General features: G+C 39.6%; 4 protein-coding genes and 1 long non-coding RNA gene across 9 annotated transcripts in view; 3 read left to right on the top strand and 2 right to left on the bottom strand.

Annotated features, from left to right (window-relative positions):
• Positions 1–27,988, bottom strand: part of LOC122870258 (low affinity immunoglobulin gamma Fc region receptor III-like) — a 1,099,642-nt gene that overhangs the window by 495,785 nt on the left and 575,869 nt on the right. The window lies entirely within an intron of this gene.
• The window catches only part of LOC122870702 (butyrophilin subfamily 3 member A3-like), a 36,788-nt gene that overhangs the window by 1,256 nt on the left and 7,544 nt on the right, over positions 1–27,988 (top strand). The window contains exons 3-6 of the mRNA XM_044185064.1: positions 14,815–14,917; positions 15,847–16,188; positions 16,761–17,042; positions 17,149–17,253. Of these exons, the coding sequence (XP_044040999.1) occupies positions 14,815–14,917; positions 15,847–16,188; positions 16,761–17,042; positions 17,149–17,253 (832 nt within the window). The remainder of the gene's footprint in view (positions 1–14,814; positions 14,918–15,846; positions 16,189–16,760; positions 17,043–17,148; positions 17,254–27,988) is intronic.
• Positions 1,303–5,443, top strand: LOC122870252 (butyrophilin subfamily 1 member A1-like). The gene is made up of 5 exons (XM_044184321.1): positions 1,303–1,402; positions 2,333–2,674; positions 3,261–3,542; positions 3,647–3,745; positions 4,454–5,443. The coding sequence occupies exons 1-5, from the start codon at positions 1,312–1,314 to the stop codon at positions 4,465–4,467; spliced, it is 828 nt and encodes a 275-aa protein (XP_044040256.1). The 5' UTR covers positions 1,303–1,311; the 3' UTR covers positions 4,468–5,443.
• LOC122870207 lies at positions 17,504–21,943 on the bottom strand. Of its 5 annotated transcripts, none has more exons than XM_044184201.1 (4): positions 21,667–21,943; positions 20,657–20,708; positions 19,949–20,305; positions 17,504–19,557 (listed from the first exon to the last, which is right to left on the bottom strand). In XM_044184201.1, the coding sequence occupies exons 1-4, from the start codon at positions 21,832–21,834 to the stop codon at positions 19,352–19,354; spliced, it is 783 nt and encodes a 260-aa protein (XP_044040136.1). In that variant the 5' UTR covers positions 21,835–21,943; the 3' UTR covers positions 17,504–19,351. The 5 variants fall into 5 exon arrangements, with proteins under 5 accessions (XP_044040136.1, XP_044040134.1, XP_044040135.1 ...); XM_044184199.1 differs by having other exon boundaries at positions 20,639–20,708; positions 21,667–21,941; XM_044184200.1 differs by having other exon boundaries at positions 19,949–20,308; positions 21,667–21,940.
• LOC122870357 lies at positions 24,249–26,732 on the top strand. Its single transcript, XR_006376564.1, has 2 exons — positions 24,249–24,764; positions 26,609–26,732. It is a non-coding gene; the product is annotated as an uncharacterized LOC122870357 (long non-coding RNA).

Below are 27,988 nucleotides of genomic sequence, written 5' to 3'. Positions count from 1 at the left end.
TTATACTGTTAAAAATGTTTATACGAACCATTTGAAGGAAACTCTGAACTCCATCTGGTAAATAGTGATAGACATAATTCAGTATTTTACTAATTTAATCAAAAATCTAATTTAAGGATAAAGATGGCTACTATTAGCAGTTAAAGGTCAGTTCTTTTAAATAATAGCCTAGTTAATTTTCTGTGACATTATTGATACATTAACATGTGAGAGCCAATCAAAAAATTTCAGTATAACCACTGTTGTTAGTCAGTGCCTATTCAGTGGATTTGGTACACAAACTGTTAACAGATCTCCTTCTCTAATGCGTTTTTAAGTTTTGAAAGATTACGTCCTCCCCCCTCATATGCCTCACAGTGGTTTGGTGACTGCCTACAGCCACGGCTCCTTTCTTACTGCCGAAATATATATGAATATGAATTATGAGCTCATGCAACCACTGAATCTTTTGTAGTGATGAGAAGATCGTTTAACTCTCCGAACGATATATAAGCTGGTGTGACAGTGAGGAGCACCAGCTTCAAGCTTTAAAGGATACGTTTAGATTAAGAAAGAAAAAACATTAAACACAAGCGATTCCCTTCATGGACATTTAAGGCATTATTAGACTGTCCTCAGTCTGCATAGATGCGCTGTTAGGAGTACATGAAACGTGCATGAAACGTTTGTTTTTGTTCAGTTCAAAACAGGAAGTCACATCAGGAGCAGAAAATATAACATATCACACTGGTACAATCTATAAATATACCTCATTTCACGTAAATGGCTGAAAACAAGGACATCTGATAGGACAATTCCCTTTTGCAAAAAATGCATTTGTTAGTTGAGCCATGGCACGAAGTCTCAAAACACCTACACAAGTTCACAAATGACAAGCAGTTTGTAAATGCAGGTTCACCAGTTTGTATAAAAATGTAACATCGAACTATGGTTTTGATAAAAATTCAAATACTTTTCAATACATATATATTTTATCCTCATATACAACGATACATATTTTTGTGTGCCATTAATACATAAATCACGAAATACATTTGTGAATGTTCTGTCTGATTCTATACAGACGTTTCGTCTGTGAACTGTGTGGTTTAGTCAGTTTCAACAGGAAGTCACATCTGATCAGGAGCGAAACACTTTCAGAGCACTAAGACAGAAAGAAGAAAGTATAACTAAACAAAAACTAAAATCAAATCTAGAATTACTACCTAATTTTCCAGTAAGTAAAGACATGTTTTGTGTAACTTTTATGAAAACAACCAGACTAAGACTTGAGTCTATTTTAAACTCTTTTTTAATCTTCAGGAGTCCAAGATGCTGCATCCAAACCATGAGTCCAACCATGGAGAGCCCTTCAGGACCTTCAGTGGGTTGCTTTTCCTCGTTCTGATGCAGCCTTTTGGAGGTGATTTCCATGCAAAACACTCTGCTAACACACTGATGTGTGCATGTGTCGGAAAGCAGAAGACACGAGTCAGCTTCTGACCAAAAGAAAAAAGGAGTCCATTTCTGTAACGACGACTTCGTCAGAAGAGGCGATGAAAAAAAATCGATGACATTGTAATCATTCACATCAAAATGAATGCATTCATTTATTGGCAATATAACACATTTATTAAAAAATTCTCGTCATTACATAAGTCTGCAGCCACACTGGTAGCTCTGTGAGGATATACTTGTCATGTGGATGTCACGCAAGGGAGCTGGGAACACAAGGAATAGGACCCAAATGCAGACTTGGAGGCAGAGCAGATGCAGTTCATTAATTTATTGCAGGGAAAGGCTTACACATATAGTCAGGCAGGCAGAGGTCCAAATCGGGAGGGCAGTCCAAGACAGGCGATAAATGAAATCCAAAAATCCAGGCGAGGTCCAAGCAAATGCAGAAATAAATCCAAGAGATTCAGGAGAAGCGCAGGAAACAAGGCTGGGACCCCTGGCATTTAAACCACATACCACTGCTGATGCCAAATGATAATGACAACGAACTGACACTGAACAAAAGAAAAAACCCGGACTAAATACACTTAGGTAGGGGAGACAACAAGACACACGTGTAATTAATCAAGGCGGGGCCAACAATCTAAACTGGAGGTTAATGCTAATGCCATATGCTAACATGCTCACAATGACAATGATTTGTAGCAGGTATAATTTTACCTTGCTCACCATCTTAGTTTAGTGTGTTAGCATGATTTCATTTTACCGTTCATCGTTTTTAATGCAGCTCTGAAAACTTTACTAAATTATTTATTATTTTTAGAATTTAAAATTTCATTTTGATGAATTATAACTAAGCTGCTGTTTCTTGTTTGTTCTTTCATTTTCCTTATAGCGCTGTCAGAGTTGATTTGTTCACATCAACCAATCGTGGCCCTGGTTGGTGATGATGTCATTCTGCGGTGTTACCTTGAACCTAACATCAGTGCCAGTTCTGAGACAGTGGTGTGGACCAAACCTGGTTTGGACCCAGAGTACATCCATGTTCACCAAGATGGACGACTGTTGTATCAGCTTCAAAATCCTTCTCATCATAATCGTACAAGTCTGTTTGTGGAGGAACTGACGAATGGAAACGTCTCCCTGAAAATCTTCAGGGTGAAAATCTCTGATGCAGGAAAATACTTTTGCATCCTTCCATCAATACACGAGGCAGCTTCCATCCAACTCACTGTTGGTGAGTGAGACTTGCTGCCACGAGCACGAGGATGATGAATTACACATTTCTACTGACCGCAAAGATCAGTAATGCAACTTTGTGTTAGAAGTAAGCAGCCATGATCAAACAAAGAAAACAAAGAAAAGACGAACACTTCAAAATACAAAGTCGGAGTAAAATCAACCTTGAAAAACATTGTAAATGAAATTTACATTGAAAAATGTGAAACCAATGGCAACATTGTGCATCGTGTCACCTGCACAAGATAAACCAAACAGGGACCCACTGATAAAACCACTGCTTCACAGCACTTACAGAGGTCAAGAACACCACAGGGTGCCTTTAAACTCCACATAATAACAGCTGATGGTGATGATTTGCTATAAAAGGTGGCAGAGAAGAAGACAAATGTTTTATGAGGTAGTAAATACATTCAACATGTTTACAAAGGTTTCAAGATGTTTTGGTGGGAAAAGTTAAGTTGTCAACTTTTTCTCTAAAAAGTGCTTCTGTAGTTTAACAATGATACAAATCAGTGACATGTGTTATTTGCTGAAGTGTTTGATCTGAACCCACTGTTCTAAATTCCTCCTCTTATCCTCAGGTGCTGTCTCCACGCCCATCATAGAGGTTACCTTAAATAAGAGTGGAAGTGCAGTGTTACAGTGTGAGTCTGCAGGCTGGTATCCAGAGCCTGAGGTGCTCTGGCTGCACGGTGAGGGAACGCTCTTCTCTGCTGGACCTACAGAGACCGTCAGAGGTCCTGATGACCTCTATACCGTCAGCAGCAGAGTGACTGTGGTGAAGGGACACGGCAACAACTTCATCTGTAGAGTCCAACAGCAGAACATCAACCAGGCCAGAGAGACACACATCCATGTTCCAGGTAGGAAAGATTTCTATATCAATTATTCTTCATATTGACAGTTTTAAACTGCCGAGGCCTAGTTTGATTTAAAATGTCATGCTCTGTGTTTATTATTTCAGCAGATCACTTCACGGTTCAGTCCTCTTTTGACTGGATTTGGATCATCGTCCTTCTTTTTTGCATTGTTGCTTTGCTGTTCATTATCAGACTGATCAAGAACAGTAAGTCACATTTAATTATTTTTCCTTGTTTTATGTAAAGTTACTGTCAGAGCTTTTTTTCTGTTGTTGTGAAATGAAATCCCAAAGTATCAATAAAACAAAGACCAGAATGTTCAGGATTTAAGATTAAAATATACTTTTGATATAGTGTAGGTGAAATGCAAAAACTGAATGGGGCAATATAAAATGTGGAACAGATGGTGCAGAGGTATAAGCACTCGTCCAACACCACAGAGTGCTGGATATCTAGATAGATAGATAGGCTCTTACTTTTATTGATCCCAAACTGGGAAATTCTTGTTTTACAGCAGCAGGTTATCCAGACATTGCAATAAACATTAATATCAGGACTAGAAGAGAAAAAATTATATTGATCAATGCACTGGTGACTCTCACTGGTTGGTCTGGGAGCCTGTTCCAGACGAGGGTGAGATCAGTGTAACAAGAAAAACTGACCGTCACTAATCTGTGGCACTAGTCTCAAATGCTTTGTTCCTCATGTTGCAATGGAAAACTTAAATGTTATACCTGAAATGCAAGTAAATGTCTCTTCTCCTGTCATTTGATGTAAAACATATTTTCAGCTCAACCATCATATTTCTGTTGTGCTTATTTAGTTTCCTTATTTCATCTCACACATTTTCTGTTCTCAGGCAAAACTAGACGAACACAGCAAATTTTAACATTTCTTCTTCTGTTGGCACACAGGACTCAAGAGGTAACAGGAAGCTACAGCTGAGAATTTAAGGCTGACAGTCCAGAGTCATCCAGACTGACCAGACAAATGGATGAACTGGAGAACCAGGGAGCAACTGGGGAAGGAAGAGAGACTGCAGACCAACATGAAAATAGAAAGGCAGAACAAACAAACAAATAAGCTACGAAAGACAGAAACAACAAGAAAACATTACATAGCATAGCATTACAAAAAAGAAGGGGAAAAAAATGTAAAGTGTGAAAATGGAGGAGACACTTCAGCCTGTGAGGAAGATGGTGTTGTAGGAATTTCTGAAATAAAGTGAATTCAACAACAACATCTCTTTCAGAGTTTTATTGCAATATTCAAACAGACATTTGCAAATGGATTCTCCACCTGAGAGAACGCCTTTACAAACCTGAGTCACCTGACAATGACACCTAAACAGTGCTGGTAATGGTAGCTTGAACACTTTCACGCAAAGATAAACAAATAAAAGTTTCGCCCTGTGTTCTCATCTTTCTGTTGTGCTTCTTTAGTTTCTTATTTTCACGCGTTTAATGTTCTATGGAAAACTACACGAACACAGCAAATTTTAACATTTCTTCTTCTGTTGGCACACAGGAATCAAGAGGAAACGGGAAGCTACAACTGAGAATTTAAAGCTGACAGTCCAGAGTCATCCAGACTGACTGGACAAATGGATGAACTGGAGAACCAGGGAGCAACTGGGGGAGGAAGAGAGACTGCAGACCAACATGAAAAGAGAAAGGCAGAACAAACAAATAAGCTACGAAAGACAAAAACAACTAAACATTACATAGCATTACAAAAATGGAAATTACTCAAGTAAAGTTCAAATACCTCAGAATTGTATTTAAGTACAGCACTTAATATATATACACAACAAATGCACTGATTTACTTTCCACCACTGGTTGTATGTTACACTAAGCTGCTAAACTATTGTGTAGCTTTAAAAATAAAAACAGTCATCAGAGATCATCATGTTCATCAGCATGTTTGTAAATATCTACACACACACACACGCACAAATATGTAAATATATACTTTTATACTGTTTGTAATGTATAAACAGAACATTTGGACAGTGCAGTACATTGTAACAGTGTCCATTAGTAGTAAATTATGATTCCTCTGAAAACGTCTGTTTAGAAATCTTTCAAACTAAAGAGTGAAGAAACTTTATTTCTGCTGTTTATGATAAGACCTTTGAACGTCCCCGATAACACTTCATGATGACGGCAGGATGGCTGTGCAGCCTGTAGACAGGCTTCTCAGCTCAGGCAGGGGTCGCTGGTCCCACGAAGCTCCCATTCGGCTGCCAACAGCTCCATCTTTGGTGTTCAGGGAGGCGAGGTCCTCCGTCAGATAAAGCTGGTGGATGTAGCTGCTAATGAAGCAACAGGACGAGCAACATCGCAAGAAATGGAGGCAGCCACGCTGCTCAGACACTGACTGTTCAGATGTCTTGTCTTTGCACAAAATCTAATGGGATTTTAGAAGCAATTTCCCCAAAAACGTCATCATTTATGCCGTCATCATGAAGTGTTAACGGGGACGTTCAAAGGTCTTAGCGTAAATAGCAGAAATAATGTTATGACTAGAATATGAAAAGACACAGCCAAGAGATGTAGTTGTGTATTTTTCATGCATCTGTTTCTTGAAAACATAATGAAAAATAAAAAAGGAAAATTGTGTCAAAAATGGAAACAGCAAAGTTTTTATTTATTTATTTTTATTCCAAAAGATTCATTAGAAAATTAATAATTTACTTTTTTAACTTCAGCGAATAAAAATCTTAAACACTTACAAATAAGGCTCATAAGATGAAGTGAATAAAACTGGATAGATTAACATGTGATGAAAAAACATAGTATAAAAGTCTATATTTAAACGTGTAGATATTTACAGACATGCTGATGACTGTTTTTGTTTTTAAAGCTACACAATAATTTAGCAGCTGACTGTAACATACAACCAGTGGTGGAAAGTAACTAAGTAGGTCTGCTCTTATGAAGATATTAATTTCTCAGTTCAAAGGGAGTTTGAACTGTCAGGTTTGTTGTGAACGTCCATTCGAGTGTGATGTCCTCGTTCTCCTCTGCCTGATAGGAGCTCTGTTTCACATTCACTACAAATGTTCCTGCTGAGGAGACAGAGAGGGAAAGTGAGGACCAGACAAAGGGACAACTTTAACATGTGAGCCTTTAAACTCCATCTAGAGATGTTTCTGTGGAGAGTTTAGTGACGCTCTCATCAAGATAAACTGTTTGGTCAAATGCAGACAGGGACTGAATTCTTAGCTTCACTGATTCATTGAAGTTAGAAACAAAGCTACAGCTTTAAAGATACAACAGTGTAAAAAACGTGCACGATACCAAAAATAAATACAATCCAAGCAATAACTAGTAGAAAGTGTCTACTAGCTATAAAAAGCTCTGCTGATGTTTTCACTAATATATTTAAAAATAGGAGTCATAAACTCTGTTAGTGAGGCTGAAAGAGTATTTAGTCTTTTCTCTTTCTGGATAATAACCTGCAGGTGGAAACGAACCACAGACGCAGGAGGTCAGGGTGATGAGCAGCAGGATGCTGCAGGTCATCTTCTCCCTGTGAGAGGAGACAGAGGTGAAGAGTCAGAAACACACCAGGTCAAAGTTCAGTCGTCACATGTCTGAGAGGAAACATCTACAGTCTGTCTGCAGTCATTACAACACTCCTTTGTATTTATTATCCTGCTCATTGTTATAGGGAGGAGGTGAGGGCAATCCAGGCCGACCTGGAGGTGACGATCAGGGAGGCCAAGGAGAAGTACAGGAGGAAGCTGGAGTGGAAACTCCAGCAGAACAACATGAGAGAGGTCTGGAGCGGCATGAAGAGCATCACTGGCTTCAGACTGACTGGCAGCAGAGGAGTTGAAGGCAGCTTGGTCAGGGCCAACAAACTGAATCTGTTCTTTAACAGACTCGACACACCGGCTCCTGCTCATCCCCCCTCTAACTCAGCTGCTGTCGGGCCTCAAGCTCCTCTGAGTCCACTGCTCCAACCCCCCGTGTCGGACACGCCTAATTGCAAAGAGCCTTGATACGGGGCTGGTGCAAGTTTCACAGCAGCCAGCAAAGTGAAACGGCATGGTGAATATCCACAATCGCAGGTCAGGTTAAATGTAGCACTGACAGGCTCCTTTATTTCCGAAGTTGCCCCTTACTCGGCTTTGTGAATTTGGCCCAGGACATAAACACATTGCGATCTCTGCAGCTCAGATAAACATGCTGCATCGGTAAATCTGGAATATAAACAGCTCTGAATGTAAAGGAACGAGAATGTAACTGCAAACAAACCTGAATTTAATTCAGTCACCATGAAAATACATGGTGTGGTACGTTGACCGCATTTTTATTCGTAGACACTTTGTCTGAGTGCAGCGAAAGCTCCGGTCCTGAAATACTAAATCTTTACAACAGCATCCACATAGTTAATGATAGTAACACCAACTCGACCACATACATTTATTACCTCGTGTGTCTTCAGTCATGGAGCAAACTGCCACAGGAGAGGACTGTAACCACCAGCAGAGGGAGTCTTACACCTTTACTTTTTTTTATTTTTATAAATCTTTATTAAGTTTTAACAAGTTAAATACAAAGTTTTGCAAAAACACAGCATAAATAATTCAATATAATTCATACAGGAATACTAAACCAATATGAAGTGCCAAGTGATAAAGTACACAGAGAGGTAAAATATTAAAAATCCAGGTGTTCCAGGGGAGTAATTGTCTTTTATCTAAAGTTCTCCTCATTTTATCATACAATGTGACTTTAAAACAAACTAATGGAGATTATTTAATCTCTCTTAAGGAAAAAAGTCAAGCTAAGTAACTTGTCTCCAGTGCAACTGTTGATGTGTTTTTAATAGTTTTTGGATGACAATGGAGCTCTATGGCACAGAGGAAGAAGAAGAAGAAAATAAGTGTATTATTTCATCTGGTAGTTAAACATATTGAAATGGATATTATTGATTGTATGCAGTGCATCTCAGAGGGAAATATTGTACTTTTTACTGCAGCTTTAATTATTTTTAGCTCAACCTCAAACATCTGCAGCAGTAAAATGCAACACACACATTAATGCAGCAGGAATATTAATCCAGAAACATCAGATATAATAAAACACTGCACAGTATTTTACTGCACAGGGACGACTTTTACTGTCATGCTTTAAGTACATTTTGCTGATAATACTTTGATACTTTGACTCAAGTAAGGTTTTGAATGCAGGACTTGTTCTTGTAGTGGAGTATTTTCACAGTGTGGTGTCAGTACTTTTACTGAAATAAAGGATGTGAAAACTTCTTCCACCACTGGTGCTTTTTACAGTCATGGTTAGCTGAATAAATACTACGTATAAGTAGCTAATAAGATCATTTATACCTGAATCAATCAGATGGGTCAGAGGTAGTTTGAGTTTTGGATAGTTAAGGAGAGCTGATCTGCTGGAGTCCACACTGCAATGTTTCAGTTCAACCACAAGAGGGCACAACAGCCTTTCTGACAGGCAAAATACTCAACATGGTTTCCTTTAAACCACAGTCTAACCATTTAAATGCACATGTCATTTATACAAAGTGGGAGACAAAACATCTCCTTGTTTAACCCTTAATGAGGTCTGAACCAACAATTTTAAGTTAATTTACCTTCAGTGTCACTGCAAAAGGGAAAGTAACTACTTCCCCACCTTCTTCTTGTTTATATGCTAAGAGTCTATACTGACAAAATCAGAAGCTTTCCTACTTTCCTCTTTATACACAATGTATAAATGTAGTCAATGCAAGCTCTATATGCAAACGAATAATAGATATGGTCAAACATACAGATAATATAAAAACAGTTATGGACAGTCTATAGCAGCCTCAGCACCATCTGTCACAGATGTGTGTACAAGACAACATGACTGAGGACCCAAATGCAGACACTGAGGCACCAAAAGGGATTTACTAAATCAGTGTTCATATTAACAGACTCACAGTCAGGCACGAGAAGGCAGTCCAAACAAGCAAACAAATCCAAAAGAAACAGGCAGCAGGGCAGAAACAGGCAACAGGTCAGAAACAGGCAGCAGAAACAGGCAGCAGGTCAGAAACAGGCAGCAGAAACAGGCAGCAGGTCAGAAACAGGCAGCAGGTCAGAAACAGGCAGCAGGTCAGAAACACAGGTAAGAAACGTAAGGCGGAAAATCAGTAGCAGGAAAACAAGGACAGGCCCCTTTAAGCAAAAACATAAAACGAATTCAAACCTACAGATTCTAGTCAGAGGTGGAGACAGATGTTGTGTTTGATATGGTTAAGATTTACAGAGTCTGTTGATTTTAGAAACATATATAGTATTTAGAAAAGCCGACCCAGACAGGTTGACTTGAGAACACTAAAATGTCTTCATTGTCTTCATTTACTTGTATGAATTTTCATTTCTTGAGCAGAACTGCCTCCATTCCAGGGAACCCGTCGTATAGCACATATGAAATGAGAAAGGCAGTTTAATGTTTAAAACAACACTTTGCTGCAGGACTGCATGGACAGCTGTTTGCACGGAGCACATGAATAACACCATTATGTGCACTGGAAGTTAAAGGACACAACTCAACTTCATCAACTTTAACTTCAACAAATGATTCCAAACTATTATCCCAAATATTAGCAAACTGATTAATACCCTCCAGATTCAGCGTTAGCTGCTTCTTTTATTTTCAGTGCCAATGTCAGGTTGTTGAGTTTGCTAACGGTACTGTACTTTACTTTAACCATATAAATTACAGTTACTGTGGTTTAATCTATTCTCAGATGTTGAGTCCTGCACAAATGACATAAATGCCACTAGAGGTCACAATTCCCAAAGCAGTTTTATTCGGACTAATGTGGACCATTTACTCATTAGTAGCTCCTGACCTACACACTGATCTACAGAGTCCTGTAGTTAGAAAGGCAGCCAGGAATTAAACCACAGTGACACACGTGAAATGTGTCTTGGCTCCAGGATTATCGTGTCTTGCTGTGTGCTGTAATCACAGTACGAAAATGGAGGCTAAGGTATCGTTTTGATTTTTTAAATTTCAAGATACTATCACTATTTCTTTCCTTCTCTTAAAGTAATGGATAAACGCTGTTTCACTCTTATTCTACAGCTACAAGCATGTGACTGAAGATCTAAGGGGCCCACTGAGTGTCATGTAAGCAAAGTGCTATGGTCCTAAGATTTATAGACATGCAACTCTGTAGCTAACAGGAAGGCAGTGTGAAAAACTGAGTAATGAGTGTTACCCCTTAAAGAAAAAAGGCAGCATTGGTTGTCAGTTGATACAAAGCATTTGATTTGACAGCAGGGTTTGCATCCTGTCCTCTATCAACAGTCAACGCTGGTGTCCTTGAACCATGAATCTGAAGTGACAAACGACCTGTTGTGTTTCTCACTAGTGTGGAATTCACACTGGGCTGTGATATTATGACCGATAGCTTGTGCCGTGCACACCCTGTATGTAAGATGTTTTTCCCTGTGTAGTCTAACTCATGCAACTTCTCAGGCCAGCAGCTGTAGCCGCACCATAGACTGCAACTAACTAACAGTTAGATAAGAGAAAGTGGTGGAAGGTACAAACCAAGGAGGAGGACCACAGAGGTGCACTGAGAGAACAAGCTGTGGAAAAATACTGAATGTTTTGTGATCGGGTGTGGCTTTAACATATAATCAACTGCTTTGTGCCTTAAACTTCAGACACAACTGGGGAGCCGTAGCTTTAAGACGGTGAGCATGTTGTGTCTCCAGATATATCTGTATTGTTTGTTTTATCAGATATATCTGTATTGTTTGTTTGTGTAGAAATAAATACTTATAAAAGACATTGGTAGGTCTCGTGTGGATCCCTTCTCATAAACAAACTCAGAGAGAGGTTGACGCACCTTGACTCTAGGTGAGAGAAATGCTGGTCGATCTAAACTCAAGAGGGGAAACACAGACCGCTGAAATGTACCACCACAAGACAGACAGAACAGAAAGTATCAGGAAGTGATGCTGGTGCAGCCTCACAGAACTGCCAGCGCTGCTGTAGACTCTTTCTGAGTCTCTGTACAGACGAGACACGGGAGCTTTTGATAAACTTCTCACACTTTTCTTTGGATCGGCCACCAAACAGGACGACAACATGTTCTCTTTATAAATGCACATCAACCCACTTCTTCTACTTTTTATACAGTATTTATTCCAGCAGTGACATGCCTTTTCTATGTGTATCTATAGTAACAATCTGACCCGTATAAAGATAGTTTGTCGTCCAACTCACACCTGGACATCACAGCTACGTGTCTGTTACTAGTTTGTTATAAGTTTGCTTGTATTTGTTAAGCTGAGCTTTTTGTTTAACTGTATGTCTGTATTTGTCCTCTGCACTTTTTTTTGTATATTGAAAGCTACTGAGAACTGGAGTCAAATTCCTTGTACGGTATGTGTCAACACAGCTGGTCCATAAAGCTGATCTTGATATTGATTATAAAGCAAACAGGTACTTTCAACTTATACAATTGACTAAACGGTCCAGTGTGGAGGATTTAGTGGCATCTAGCGTTGAAATTGCAGTTGCAACCATTTGAATACCGCTCGCCTCACCCTCCCCTTCCAAGTCTGTAGGAGAAACTACGGTGGCCAAAAACGTGAAAGGCCCTCTCTAGAGCCAGTTTTTGGTTTGTCCGTTCTGGGCTACTGTAGAAACATGGCGGTGCAACATGGCGGCCTCCGTGTAAGGGGACCCGCTCCCTCTGTAGATAGAAACGGCTCTTTCTAAGGTAATGAAAACACAACGATTCTTATTTTCAGGTAATTATACACTAATGAAAACATACTTTCTGCCAATAGCTCCTCCTAAATGTTACATACTGGACCTTTAATACTGCGCTTTTTGAATGTACTCTTGTAATATTGTGATAATGCAGTATTCCACTGTGAGAAACAAGCTCATTGGATGCTGCATGCTGTTTGACAAGAAAGAGGACGACTGGCTTTACGACCTCCCCTCCTGTAAACAGCTTTTTTGAAGCCGGGGCCTTGTCGTCTCACAGATCAAGTCTCTTTAGGTATCTGGTGTCACTGAACACTGACAATCGTGGATGCTCGCTCTTACAAAGTTGTATCACAAAGCCGGTTTATCATAAAGCTGCTTATGAACTGGCTCAGTTAACTCTGGGTTTAACAGTCCAGCTACAAGAGAGTTCATGTGAAAGAGGCAGAGTTCTTAATTACAAACATCATCAGAGACATGAGAAATACTTCATATGAAACGAGATGAGTCGTTATACAAGCAGGGAAAAGTCCGTTCTGCTTCAGCGAGGTGAAATGTATCTGATCACACAGCTTCAATAGAAAAAGAAGCTGTACAAACTCTGCAAAGTTGAGACAAAGTTCAACAAATCCTTTTTCTCCCAGACTGATCTTTCTTAATTCTTTTTGAATCCTGTCCCTTTCTTTATCTCCTCCTATATAACCTTATTTGTTCCTGCAGGAAGATGTTTGTAAACACAGCATGAACAGGGCTAAACTTTATATGAAAACTACTGTAACAAACGGCTTATAAGTCAAGCTTCAGTTACATATGCTGTGGTAAAAAAAAAATACAGGCCGGGCTTTTGAGCAGCTCGTTAGTATGGCACATCAATCATGAAACAAACAAACTCAGAGGTGGAGATGGGTTGATGTTTGTGGTTGGTACGTATGAAACCTTATAAAGTAACATACTCATACTTCCTCATTGCATGTCAGGCGAGAGCAACACAACATCACAGAGAGTTTGCAGTCGTCATACAGCAGGTAAGAGTTGCTTAAAACTTGCATGTTAAATGTTGGATGTGTCATAATTTCATAATCTTTGACTGTTAAAACAATGTCCAGATTATTTCATGGACTTAAAAACTAATTCTCTATGTTTTCTTTTAAAGTGGACTTGCATTGTTACTTGGACATTGTGGATTTTTCACACATGTAAAAGTGTGCCTGTATTTTTATACTGTAAAAAATGTTTATACGAACCATTTGAAGGAAACTCTGAACTCCATCTGGTAAATAGTGATAGACATAATTCAGTATTTTACTAATTTAATCAAAAATCAAATTTAAGGATAAAGATGGCTACTATTAGCAGTTAAAGGTCAGTTCTTTTAAATAATAGCCTAGTTAATTTTCTGTGACATTATTGATACATTAACATGTGAGAGCCAATCAAAAAATTTCAGTATAACCACTGTTGTTAGTCAGTGCCTATTCAGTGTATTTGGTACACAAACTGTTAACAGATCTCCTTCTCTAATGCGTTTTTAAGTTTTGAAAGATTACGTCCTCCCCCCTCATATGCCTCACAGTGGTTTGGTGACTGCCTACAGCCACGGCTCCTTTTTTACTGCCGAAATATATATGAATATGAATTATGAGCTCATGCAACCACTGAATCTTTTGTAGTGATGAGAAGATCGTTTAACTCTCCGAACGATATATAAGCTGGTGTGACAGTGAGGAGCACCAGCTTCAAGCTTCAAGGGATACGTTTAGATTAAGAAAGAAAAAACATTAAACACAAGCGATTCCCTTCATGGACATTTAAGGCATTATTAGACTGTCAGGGATTTCCACAGTCTGCATAGATGCGCTGTTAGGAAGTCACAAAACGTGCATGAAACGTTTGTTTTTGTTCAGTTCAAAACAGGAAGTCACATCAGGAGCAGAAAATATAACATATCACACTGGTACAATCTATAAATATACCTCATTTCACGTAAATGGCTGAAAACAAGGACATCTGATAGGACAATTCCCTTTTGCAAAAAATGCATTTGTTAGTTGAGCCATGACAAGTCTCAAAACACCTACACAAGTTCACAAATGACAAGCAGTTTGTAAATGCAGGTTCACCAGTTTGTATAAAAATGTAACATCGAACTATGTTTTTGATAAAAATTCAAATACTTTTCAATACATATATATTTTATCCTCATATACAACGATACATATTTTTGTGTGCCATTAATACATAAATCACGAAATACATTTGTGAATGTTCTGTCTGATTCTATACAGACGTTTCGTCTGTGAACTGTGTGGTTTAGTCAGTTTCAACAGGAAGTCACATCTGATCAGGAGCGAAACACTTTCAGAGCACTAAGACAGAAAGAAGAAAGTATAACTAAACAAAAACTAAAATCAAATCTAGAATTACTACCTAATTTTCCAGTAAGTAAAGACATGTTTTGTGTAATTTTTATGAAAACAACCAGACTAAGACTTGAGTCTTTTTTAAACTCTCTTTTTTAATCTTCAGGAGTCCAGGATGCTGCATCCAAACCATGAGTCCAACCATGGAGAGTCCTTCAGGACCTTCATTGGGTTGCATTTCCTTGTTCTTCTGATGCAGCCTTTTGGAGGTAATTTCCATGCAAAACACTCCGCTCACACACTGATGTGTGCATGTGTCGGAAAGCAGAAGACACAAGTCAGCTTCTGACCAAAACAAAAAAGGAGTCCATTTCTGTAACGACGACTTCGTCAGAAGAGGCGATGAAAAAAAATCGATGACATTGTAATCATTCAGATCAAAATGAATGCATTCATTTATTGGCAATATAACACATTTATTAAAAAATTCTCGTCATTACATAAGTCTGCAGCCACACTGGTAGCTCTGTGAGGATATACTTGTCATGTGGATGTCACGCAAGGGAGCTGGGAACACAAGGAATAGGACCCAAATGTAGACTTGGAGGCAGAGCAGATGCAGTTCATTAATTTATTGCAGGGAAAGGCTTACACATATAGACAGGCAGGCAGAGGTCCAAATCGGGAGGGCAGTCCAAGACAGGCGATAAATGAAATCCAAAAATCCAGGCGAGGTCCAAGCAAATGCAGAAATAAATCCAAGAGATTCAGGAGAAGCGCAGGAAACAAGGCTGGGACACCTGACATTTAAACCACATACCACTGCTGATGCCAAATGATAATGACAACGAACTGACACTGAACAAAAGAAAAAACCCGGACTAAATACACTTAGGTAGGGGAGACAACGAGACACAGGTGCAATTAATCAAGGCGGGGCCAACAATCTAAACTGGAGGTTAATGCTAATGCCATATGCTAACATGCTCACAATGACAATGATTTGTAGCAGGTATAATTTTACCTTGCTCACCATCTTAGTTTAGTGTGTTAGCATGATTTCATTTTACCGTTCATCGTTTTTAATGCAGCTCTGAAAACTTTACTAAATTATTTATTATTTTTAGAATTTAAAATTTCATTTTGATGAATTATAACTAAGCTGCTGTTTCTTGTTTTTCTTTCATTTTCCTTACAGCGCTGTTAGAGTTGATTTGTTCACATCAACCAATCGTGGCCCTGGTTGGTGATGATGTCATTCTGCGGTGTTACCTTGAACCTCCCATCAGTGCCAGTTCTGAGACAGTGGTGTGGACCAAACCTGGTTTGGACCCAGAGTACATCCATGTTCACCAAGATGGACGACTGTTGTATCAGCTTCAAAATCCATCTTATCATAATCGTACAAGACTGTTTGTGGAGGAACTGACGAATGGAAACGTCTCCATGAAAATCTTCAGGGTGAAAATCTCTGATGCAGGAAAATACTTTTGTTTCCTTCCATCAATACACGAGGAAGCTTCCATCCAACTCACTGTTGGTGAGTGAGACTTGCTGCCACGAGCACGAGGATGATGAATTACACATTTCTACTAACCGCAAAGATCAGTAATGCAACTTTGTGTTAGAAGTAAGCAGCCATGATCAAACTAAGAAAACAAAGAAAAGACGAACACTTCAAAATACAAAGTCGGAGTAAAATCAACCTTGAAAAACATTGTAAATGAAATTTACATTGAAAAATGTGAAACCAATGGCAACATTGTGCATCGTGTCACCTGCACAAGATAAACCAAACAGGGACCCACTGATAAAAACATTGCTTCACAGCACTTACAGAGGTCAAGAACACCACAGGGTGCCTTTAAACTCCACATAATAACAGCTGATGGTGATGATTTGCTATAAAAGGTGGCAGAGAAGAAGACAAATGTTTTATGACGTAGTAAATACATTCAACATGTTTGCAAAGGTTTCAAGATGTTTTGGTGGGAAAAGTTAAGTTGTCAACTTTTTTTTTTAGTTTAACAATGATACAAATCAGTGACATGTCTTATTTGCTGAAGTGTTTGATCTGGACCCACTGTTCTAAATTCCTCTTCTTATCCTCAGGTGCTGTCTCCACGCCCATCATAGAGGTTACCTTAAATAAGAGTGGAAGTGCAGTGTTACAGTGTGAGTCTGCAGGCTGGTATCCAGAGCCTGAGGTGTTCTGGCTGCACGGTGAGGGAACGCTCTTCTCTGCTGGACCTACAGAGACCGTCAGAGGTCCTGATGACCTCTATACTGTCAGCAGCAGAGTGACTGTGGTGAAGGGACACGGCAACAACTTCATCTGTAGAGTCCAACAGCAGAACATCAACCAGGCCAGAGAGACACACATCCATGTTCCAGGTAGGAAAGATTTCTATATCAATTATTCTTCATATTGACAGTTTTAAACTGCCGAGGCCTAGTTTGATTTAAAATGTCATGCTGTTCTGTGTGTTTATTATTTCAGCGGATCACTTCACGGTTCTGTCCTCTTTTGACTCGATTTGGATCATCGCCATTCCTTTTGCACTTGTTGCTTTGCTGTTCATTATTATCACACTGATCAAGAACAGTAAGTCACATTTAATTATTTTTCCTTGTTTTATGTGAAGTTACTTTCAGAGCTTTTTTTCTGTTGTTGTGAAATGAAATCCCAAAGTATCAATAAAACAAAGACCAGAATGTTCAGGATTTAAGATTAAAATATACTTTTGATATAGTGTAGGTGAAATGCAAAAACTGAATGGGGAATTTAAAATGTGGAACAGATGGTGCAGAGGTATAAGCACTCGTCCAACACCACAGAGTGCTGGATATCTAGATAGATAGATAGGCTCTTACTTTTATTGATCCCAAACTGGGAAATTCTTGTTTTACAGCAGCAGGTTATCCAGACATTGCAATAAACATTAATATCAGGACTAGAAGAGAAAAAATTATATTGATCAATGCACTGGTGACTCTCACTGGTTGGTCTGGGAGCCTGTTCCAGACGAGGGTGAGATCAGTGTAACAAGAAAAACTGACCGTCACTAATCTGTGGCACTAGTCTCAAATGCTTTGTTCCTCATGTTGCAATGGAAAACTTAAATTTTATACCTGAAATGCAAGTAAATGTTTCTTCTCCTGTCATTTGATGTAAAACATATTTTCAGCTCAACCATCATATTTCTGTTGTGCTTCTTTAGTTTCTTATTTTCACGCATTTAATGTTCTATGGAAAACTACACGAACACAGCAAATTTTAAAAGATTTGATCATCAAATGAAGACTCTGGAGTGGCCTAGTCAAAGTCCTGACCTGAATCCTATTGAGATGCTGTGGCATGACCTTAAAAAGGCAGTTCATGCTCAAAAACCCTCCAAATGTGGCTGAATTACAACAATTCTGCACAGATGAGGGGGCCAAAATTCCTCCACAGCGCTGTAAAAGACTCATTGCAAGTTATCGCAAGCGCTTGATTGCAGTTGTTGCTGCTAAGGGTGGAGCAGCCAGTTATTAGGTTTAGGGGGCAATCACTATTTCACACAGGGCCATGTAGGTTTGGATTTTGTTTTCCCTTAATAATAACAACCTTCATTTAAAAACTGCATTTTGTGTTTACTTGTGTTATCTTTGACTAATATTTAAATTTGTTTGATGATCTGAAACATTTAAGTGTGACAAACATGCAAAAAAGAAATCAGGAAGGGGACAAACACTTTTGCACACCGCTGTATATATACAACAAATGTACTTAGTTACTTTCCACCACTGGTTGTATGTTACACTAAGCTGCTAAACTATTGTGTAGCTTTAAAAATAAAAACAGTCATCAGAGATCATCATGTTCATCAGCATGTTTGTAAATATCTACACACACACACACACACACACACACACACACACAAATATATAAATATATACTTTTATACTGTTTGTAATGTATAAACAGAACATTAGGACAGTGCAGTACATTGTAACAGTGTCCATTAGTAGTAAATTATGATTCCTCTAAAAACGTCTGTTTAGAAATCTTTCAAACTAAAGAGTGAAGAAACATTGTTTCTGCTGTTTATGATAAGACCTTTGAACGTCCCCGTTAACACTTCAGGATGACGGCAGGATGGCTGTGCAGCCTGTAGACAGGCTTCTCAGCTCAGGCAGGGGTCGCTGGTGCCACGAAGCTCCCATCCGGCTGCCAACAGCTCCATCTTTGGTGTTCAGGGAGGCGAGGTCCTCCGTCAGATAAAGCTGGTGGATGTAGCTGCTAATGAAGCAACAGGACGAGCAACATCGCAAGAAATGGAGGCAGCCACGCTGCTCAGACACTGACTGTTCAGATGTCTTGTCTTTGCACAAAATCTAATGGGATTTTAGGAGCAATTTCCCTAAAACGTCATGATTGATGCTGTTTGACACCAAACGCTGCCAAGTATAATTATTACTTCTGTAATACCTTAATCTCGACCGCAAAGTAACTCGAACATCATTTAACACAGAACAATGTGCATTTCATGTCACAAGTAGGTTTTCTGACATTAAAACAGACGTTGGAGGGAGAGAGTCTCGGAGTCTGTCTGTTGGTTTTATGGCTCAGGTCTTGAACCGGTGCTCTGACTGATTCTGATAGAAAGGGGGTCCTCCAGACAGAGTCTTGTTAGTCCTGATGGAGTGTTTCTCTGAAAAACTCAACATCTATATACGGCTGCAGAAACGTTTCCTCTCTTATCAGTAGATTTAGTAAAACAGAGACCGAAGGCAAAGCAGAGTCCGGCAGAGACAGCCAGCAGAGCTGCAGCTGTCAGTCCCAGCCCAGCACAGAGGCCGATCCTCCCCCGACTCTCTGGTTGTGGTCTCACTGTTGGTCTCTGAGGTTTGGGCTCATCAGCAGCTGCTGTGAAGGACATCAAATAACATGTGGGTGATTGAAGTGGAAACGTTTTACTGAGACAGAAAACAAAACAAGCAAACAGACTGAAAAGAGAAAAAGAAACACTAAATATAACCCTATTCTGCATCAGTGGTTGCCATGGTAACACTTCAACTTCATCATTATTTACTACTGTTGGTCGGACACAACAAGCAGTTTGAAGATTGAAGGAGGAAGACTGTTTGGCTCCAGGTAATTATGATGGACGTTTTCAGACGTTCTGCAAACTAAAGGTAGCTCAGCTACAGTTCCTGTTTAGTGCTAATTAGCAAATGTTAGCATGCTAACTGGATAAACTAAGATTCTTAGACTCTCAGTCCATTTTTTACTTTTGAGTTCTACTGAATCAACTTACCAGTGACAGTGAGTCTGCTTTTACCAACGCTGCCACCATAAGTTGTGCTCACTTCACACTGGTACAGGCCTGAGTCCTCAGTCCTGAGTCTGGACACATGAAGTCTGAGTTGTCCTTCTCTGAGGACGTCTCTGTCACACTGGACTCGTACCGCAAACTGTCCATCCTGAGACTCTGGGACCTCAACACCTTCCTGTAGATGATACAGGACTGAGGCCTTGAGATCAGTAATCAGTTCACAGTAGATATAAAGGGAGTTTGAACTGTCAGGTTTGGTTGTGAACGTCCATTCCAGTGTGATGTCCTCGTTCTCCTCTGCCTGATAGGAGCTCTGTGTCACATTCACTACAAATGTTCCTGCTGAGGAGACAGAGAGGGAAAGTGAGGACCAGACAAAGGGACAACTTTAACATGTGAGCCTTTAAACTCCATCTAGAGATGTTGATGTATTCATATCAAAGCTGGGAGGCTGGTAAACAAAACGTTCAGAGATACTTCAGTAAAAAAAGCTGCATGATACCAACAATAAATATAACTCAAGCAAAACTTGAAGATAAAGGATCTTCCTGATTTTAATAAGGACTGTCTACTTTCTATAAAGAGTCCTGCAGATGTTTTCACTGACAGATTTAAAGATGGAGGTCTGAAGGCTGAAAGAGTATTTAGTCTTTTCTCTTTCTGGATAATAACCTGCAGGTGGAAACGAACCACAGACGCAGGAGGTCAGGGTGATGAGCAGCAGGATGCTGCAGGTCATCTTCTCCTGTGAGAGGAGACAGAGGTGAAGAGTCAGAAACACACGAGGTCAAAGTTCAGTCGTCACATGTCTGAGAGGAAACATCTACAGTCTGTCTGCAGTCATTACAACACTCCTTTGTATTTATTCTCCTGCTCATCACACACAGCTGACCAGAGCACTTCCTGACTGGTAGCTGCTAATGCTAAGCTGCAGTCATGTGTTTCTGTCACAAGATGGCGCCAGTGCTTCAACTCTCCACCATCCAAATGAAAACAAACATTCAGCTTCACACAGGCTGGAATAAATCCACCAAGTGGCAAGAAGTCTTAACTCATGAGAGCGAGACCCGCCCACTTGCCTTGATATGAGCAGGAGTAGCTGTTTAGACAGAGTTTAAAAACAACAGCAACAACAAATAACACCAAACCTTGTGAATAGCTATTTCCGTCAACTTCACAATGTGTCCCTTCTTCCTCACACACTTTTTTTTCTTGTAAGAAACTTTATTATCAAAACTGCAAGTCAAAGGGAACCGACAGCGCCGATAACAGCCTATAATATAACATCCTATTAACATATAATTATGCCAAACAATCAGAACATTCAACGAGAAATGCATCACCGGTTATTGATGACAACTTAAAGTATCGACAATACAAACCTCAGGACTTTATTTTCCGCGTTTTGATACGCTGGGAATAATGTAAAAATAACGTGCAATCTGGGTCCAGAGTCCCTGCTGCTGTTTGACGGCACATGGAGCTGCTTTTGAGGTGGATCAGGTTTTAGGATGATCCGGCTTCCTCTCAGTGAACCCCATGAAAGCTGCTGCTGTTGAATTGTCTCGTTACTGAGCGAACCGGCCGCTTTATTATTCGTAGACACCTCGTCTGATCCGGGAGTGCAGCGAAAGCTCCGGTGGAAATAAGACAGAGTTCCTTTAATGACTCCGCATTGAACAGGTCTACAGAGGCTGCACTTCCCTTTCCCCAAGGGACCGAGGAAGCAGTCCTTCCTCCTGCAGAACTGAAGGACCAGACCCCGAGACGGGGACATCTGGTCTACGCGATGCAACACAGTGAGTCTTCCTCTCAGTGAATTCCATGAAAACTGTTGAATTATCCCGTTTCTGAGCGAACGACCGCATTATATATATATATAGATATATATATATATCTATATATATAATAGAAAACTACCACCTGTTGCGCGCTGGACTGATTCTAGGCGACTGTAGACTGCGTGTGGTAACTGAGCGTCCTTTAAACCCCACGTCGACGTGCTGACGCAATGACGCAAATCCAATCAGAGGGCGGGTCTTAGCTTCCATGACTAGTTTCGATCATGGGACCATATTTACTGCTTCCATGGTATTTTATTGTGTGGGTGTTTTGATTTTGTGTTTTTATTTCATTTGTGATTTGAACCGCCCGCTCTGTTTGTCCAACACGGGCTGTTTTTTTTAAAATGTGCTTTATTAAATCATTTGACTTGACTTCTCCTTTTTAATTGTTCTGTGCTCTTTCACTTTAGTTAAGAGCAAACCACCAAGTCAAATCCTAAATTCATACAGCTAGTCTGAGAGGGTGTTAACTCAGATAAAATCATGCGTAAATTAGACTTTATTTACAAACCAAACATGGTTTAAATTAACGTAACTGGCCTTTGACCCTAAAGCTATTTTGCCTCACGTCTTTCCACTTCTCTTTCGGGACTTTAAAGATGCAAGTTTGGTGCAAACTGACTAATAACAATGAATATCTTTGTAAGTGAAGAAAATTAACACATTTTTCATGAATAAAATCGTGGTAGACAATGATTTCTAAACGTATCTATCATTTGTAGTGATGTAGCTTTACTCTCTACTTTCTTCACTAATGGGAACTCTTGGGAGTTCCCAGAAACTGTGGGGAGACTACGGTAAACTACAGTGCACCAGACATGAGGGGCAACGGACACGTCCCTACAAGTCATTCAAAATAAAACTGAATGTGAAATGATCCGGTGTTTATCTGTGTCGCAGCATCCATGTTGCATTAAGGTGAAACATCATCATTATTATATCGTCATTACTGATGCAACAGATTAATACAGGTATTAAATAATAATAATAAAACTTTATTTATAGAACAAAGTACAAAGTGCTTCACAACAAGAGAAATAAAACACCACAGTGAATGACGAGATATAAAGAAATAAAATACACAAAATCAATAAAATAAACAGTTCAGGTAAAATCAGGATCTGCTTTCAGATAAAAATGTGTTTTGAGACGAGACTTGAGAGCTCCATGACGCGCTGGTCAAACAAAGGAGCACCTTCAGCGGAAGACTCATCCCCCCACAATGCACCACAGAGCGCCACAGGAAGTCATTCCTGCCTGTGGCCATCAGACTCTTTAACTCCTCCCTCTAAGTGTCAGTCTGTATGACCCTAGGTCACTAAACTGGACATTGAGCATTAACATCTCTGCAATACTTGAAATAATTGTGCAATATTAGTTTTTCTATGTTAGTTTTTCCTATTTATGGATATTGATATTATTCATACCTCCATTACTGCTGTGCAATATCTTAATAATCTCAATAAGCTGCACTTAACTCGACAGTACATGCACCACTGCTTATTACTTATTACTTATATTATTACATTGTATTATTATACTGTATTATCATCATCAACCGGTAAACCCACTTGGTACTTCACACTTATTTTATTTTATACTTATACCCACCTGGTACTTAATTTACTTTCTGACCTGTATTATAGTGTTTCATATTGTTTGCTAGTACTTTCTCCTGTGTGCTCTGACGTAAAGACGAGCTGCTGAAACAAAGAGTTTCCCTTCGGGGATCAATAAAGTATTTCTGATTCTGATTCTGATAAAAGAAGACACTGACTCAGACGGCCTAATTTCTTCGGACAAGTTGTTCCAGAAGCTCTGCCCCCCTTAGTTTCCATCCTGGACTCAGGAACAGACAGGAGACCCCTGCCCGAAGATCTCAAACTACGTGAAGGTTCATGAGGGATTACAAGGTCTAAGATATGATCTGGAGCCAAGAGGCGGACATTTGAAGATGGAAAAATACAAAAGTCTTCATTCAGGTAAATCTATTTCTGATGTTTGCTGTTGTTGTGTAGATGATATCTCACAGGCCGCAGTACGGAGCCCTACAGGGGTTATATGATAGGAAAAATAAATATTGACATGGAAATGTGCGTGAATGGATTAATAAAGCGAGCGCACGGATTGGTAAACAGGATTCAGACTCATGACCTCAGCCCCGCTGGATGTAAACTGCGGCCTGTCATCAGCCAAACCAGCCCTTCAGCTGTTCAGTGCGACTGGTAGCCCACCAACAGTCCATGTGCACTGTTTACCAGTCTGTTCTCTTAATCGTGAATTTATTTATTGACCCCTGGGGCTCCGTACTGCAGTGTCCACACTCGGAGTCACAGAGGGGTTTGAAGACCTTTTTTTTTAGACAGAAACATTACTGATGTTGCTATGTGAGACGCGTACAGATGTTGTCTTCAAGAATTAGATTTTTGTGTCTGTGGATTATTTGAAAACATACATTACTTTAGTTGTCTTATTTATACTTCCTGAATGAAAAAAACAACACAAACAAACAAAAATTTCTCAAATGTATTATTTTTATTCATCAGATGAAGTTTGGGAAGTTGCAATTGATTAAATTAAAGTTGTTTGACAGTTGTTTTACTCTATAGAAGTAATTGATGACCATAGATAATAACAAGCTTTTCATGCACAAACAATGACAACGTGCACTGCAAACTAACACCAAGCTGTTCCATAGATGGTTGACAGAAACAGAACCATGTTTACACTATTTCTATTTCGCATCTTTGGTTTATTGTCCAAAAACTTCCAACCGCAAGGGACACAGGTGTACTTCTTGCGGATTTTTGGGTTTTCTGTTTCAGTAGATTTAAATGTTGAAACCCAGCTGGCGTGTAACAGAGAGACGTGTTGTGCTGCAGGTCGAGTCGACGCTGATGTCTCGTACACTGATGTCATCATCACACAGGAAGTGCAACCCAACAGGATCAGAGGTAAACAAACGTACCAGCGGTTGATATAAAAGGTGAACAAAGAAACAGGACAGAAATGATCAAATATTCACGAGATTCTGAACTAAAAACTACATCAGACTTTAGTTTTTAGATTATAAAACAGTGTAATCTCACCTCTCTGCCTCTCTGTGTATCAGCTGCTGAATCTGTTATGTAACGCCCCTCTGGGCCACGCCTGCTTGTTGTAGTCTCCCGCCCCCCTTTCCACTCTTATTGGCCCAACTTGATGACATCAGCCATCACCAAGGTTACAGTAAACAAAACAGTCGGCTGCCCGCGGGCGTCAGCACTACAGAAAGTTCACTTAGGGGGAAACTATTCTCGGACTGACCGAGTTCCTGTTTTTACTGATAAACTGCAGAGCGTGGGAAAAGAAACGGTGGCACAGATATTGGCAGTGCCAGTACACACAGCAGACGCTTCCCACCCTCCTGTCTTTATGTTTTTTATTTTATTTTAAATAAACCCTCTGCAGAATGTAGTTCACTGTGTGTGTGCTAATTTAAAACAACTCATATTTGACAGTGAAAGTAACTCAATACATTTAGTTAAATATTATACTTCAGTACAGTTTTGAGGGAATTTTACTTTACTTTCCATTTTATGCTGATTTATACTTCTACATCTCTTAGTTACTAATCATTTACTAATGATCGGTTCCATCCATATGGGCCATTAAGGGCCTACTGAGACTTATATGTGATGGCAGTGCCTATTGATTGGCTTGATAACAGTCAAACTGAGTGCAGATCAAAGATTTTATATAAAAACATATAATCATCTTATACATTATGATGCATTGTTACAGTTTAAACCATTCAAAGCCATATGAATGTAAGGTTTACTACACATATATTTATGTTTGCACAGTTTATAAACATGTTTGCATATTTTCATCAGCAACTTTACAATAATCTGCGGATTCTACCACAGTGTTTTTCCTCACATTCACCTCTCTGTAAGTCCTCCTAGCTTCTGATTGGTTCGTTAGTTCAGTCACATGTGAGGGAAGTGTGGAGAACAAGTGTTTCAGAAAGTTATCCGTCTCCATCCCGCCACCACATAAAGTGTCAGAAGTAAGTCTTGAGTATCGATATTAGCATCAATAAAAATGGATCCATCTGAGTTCAGACCACGTTCTGGACACACGGACGTTCTTGTTTCATGCGCTATTTGCTTCTCTACAGCTTTCGTGCATCATCTCGTTGGTTCGGAGCATTTAAACAACAAACATTTGTTATTTACCAATAAACACTGACGATATTAAGTTATTAACAGAGAATATTACAAACAAATAAAAACTATCTTTCAGCAAATTTAGTTCCATTACATTTCTGCGCAGTTAGTACTTTTGATAATACTATAATTTGTCCTACATTTACTTAAATAAAGGATGAGAGCAGCTGGCCTTTTCCACCACCGATGTTTAAACATTAATCTCATGTGAAGGTCACAGTGGAGACAGTTAATCATGGTGTTAAAGTACATATTGGCGTTTTGTTTCATTTCCTCTTTAAAAACAAACCTGCTACTGATCTGCCACTGATGGTGAGCGAGAGTTTCACTTCATTACTGAATCACTCTCTTCTTGGCTGTAAAAATCTGCATATCACAACTCAAGTGAAAGCCCTCCTTTGTGCAGTCGTGTTTCTTTGGTTTCTGTTAGCGTGAATATGTCTGTAGGATTGTTTTTTGGCAATAATGTAACCTAAACCGTCATGCTACTGAAAGGCCTCGAGCGAACAGTGAAATACATGCCAGTGTTTAGTAGACTGGATAGTGTTTGTATCATGGTAATGATGGCATGTGTCCTTCCTCCTCAGACGTGGATGCTACACAGACCTTCTACTCTCTGCCCCCATGTTTACATTGTCCTGACCTATTTGTGGAAGGTGTTTCCAGGCTGGCCCTGAGTTTCTGTACGGATATTAAAATGAAATGTTTTCAGTATCGGGAACTATAATCTCCGATGCTTCATTGTGTCACGTTGACTGAAGACAAACAGAACTTAAGAAGTCAATTTGGATTTAAATCAGTAAATATTTAAGCCAACAAGACTGAGAGTCTGAGCAAGCTCTTGGTACCTATTTCAATACTTTGAGTACATTGGCATATTATGTTATGGCTAACATGTTAGCAAAGCTAATTTACATACCCAGCAGACACAGAGCAACGTTATCATCATCATTATCATCATCTCACTGGAGGCGTGTTTGTGTCGCCTGATGAAGGTCGGTCCGGTCTTCTCTCTCCGTCAGCTCTGTGTTTGGTCTCCAGCAGCTGCTGAGGGAAACATCTGGCTCTTCAGCTGCTAGATGCTCCGCTACGTTCAGCAGCTGCTCTCTGACTGTTCGCTGCTGAGCAGGCGGCGTTCAGCGGGTTCATCGCAGCTTGATGAGCTTGATAAGAGCACAGTTGCAAGGCAGAAAACCAAAAGAATGATCCAAAATAGACTAAAGTGCCCACAGAGCTGAGGGTAACTGTGGAAACAGGGTTCGTCACTCTACACATTTACATTTACTTGATATATTTATATTAACATTTACATTTACAGTTGCTGCTTTAACATGACCTTGAATCACTGAGTGGAGAGGAAAAACCGTAGCTTGACATCAGATATATTTTGGAATCCAAACAAAGTACATAATGTGTGTTTTTTTAGCTGACTGTTGTAGCTGCTATTTATAGCTGATGAAACAGGAGTTTCCTCATTCCACTTCACTTTGTCAGCCACAGGGAACTCCCTCCTGTTAGGTCTTTCTGACATGGCTTTCACTGAGCAAGCAGCGACGCGATGAGTCATTGGTTAAAAGACGTATTTACATTTAAATAAAAACGGGGCTATGTCATAGTTTTAAACATCTAGGTGAACATTTCACTGACTATATTTCAGCTTGTATTTAGGACCTGCTGCACAGTGAAATCTCGTCACTTAAGGGCTGTTTAAGGGTTTTATGTAACACAGAAAACCGTCCAAAAACCTTTAATCCAGATGTGCAGACATCCTGTGACCCGCACGTCACCAAACCAACAACCCTTCTCAAATGTTAAACTTGCTGCTGTGGCTTTGACTTGTGATTTTCAAATATGACACCATCATGCCAGCACACTGAAGAAAGGGGCTTACAGCTGCCCCCCAAAAACCCCTTAAAGCTGTTTACCAGAAACTGACTCATTGGCCTGTTCGTGTCATTGAATACAAT

The sequence above is a fragment of the Siniperca chuatsi genome, linkage group LG22 (genome assembly GCF_020085105.1).
Source record: "Siniperca chuatsi isolate FFG_IHB_CAS linkage group LG22, ASM2008510v1, whole genome shotgun sequence".
Classification (NCBI taxonomy): Eukaryota; Metazoa; Chordata; class Actinopteri; order Centrarchiformes; family Sinipercidae; genus Siniperca; species Siniperca chuatsi.
Note: the sequence above shows the minus strand (reverse complement) of the source record. Positions and strands in the feature narration are given on the sequence as shown.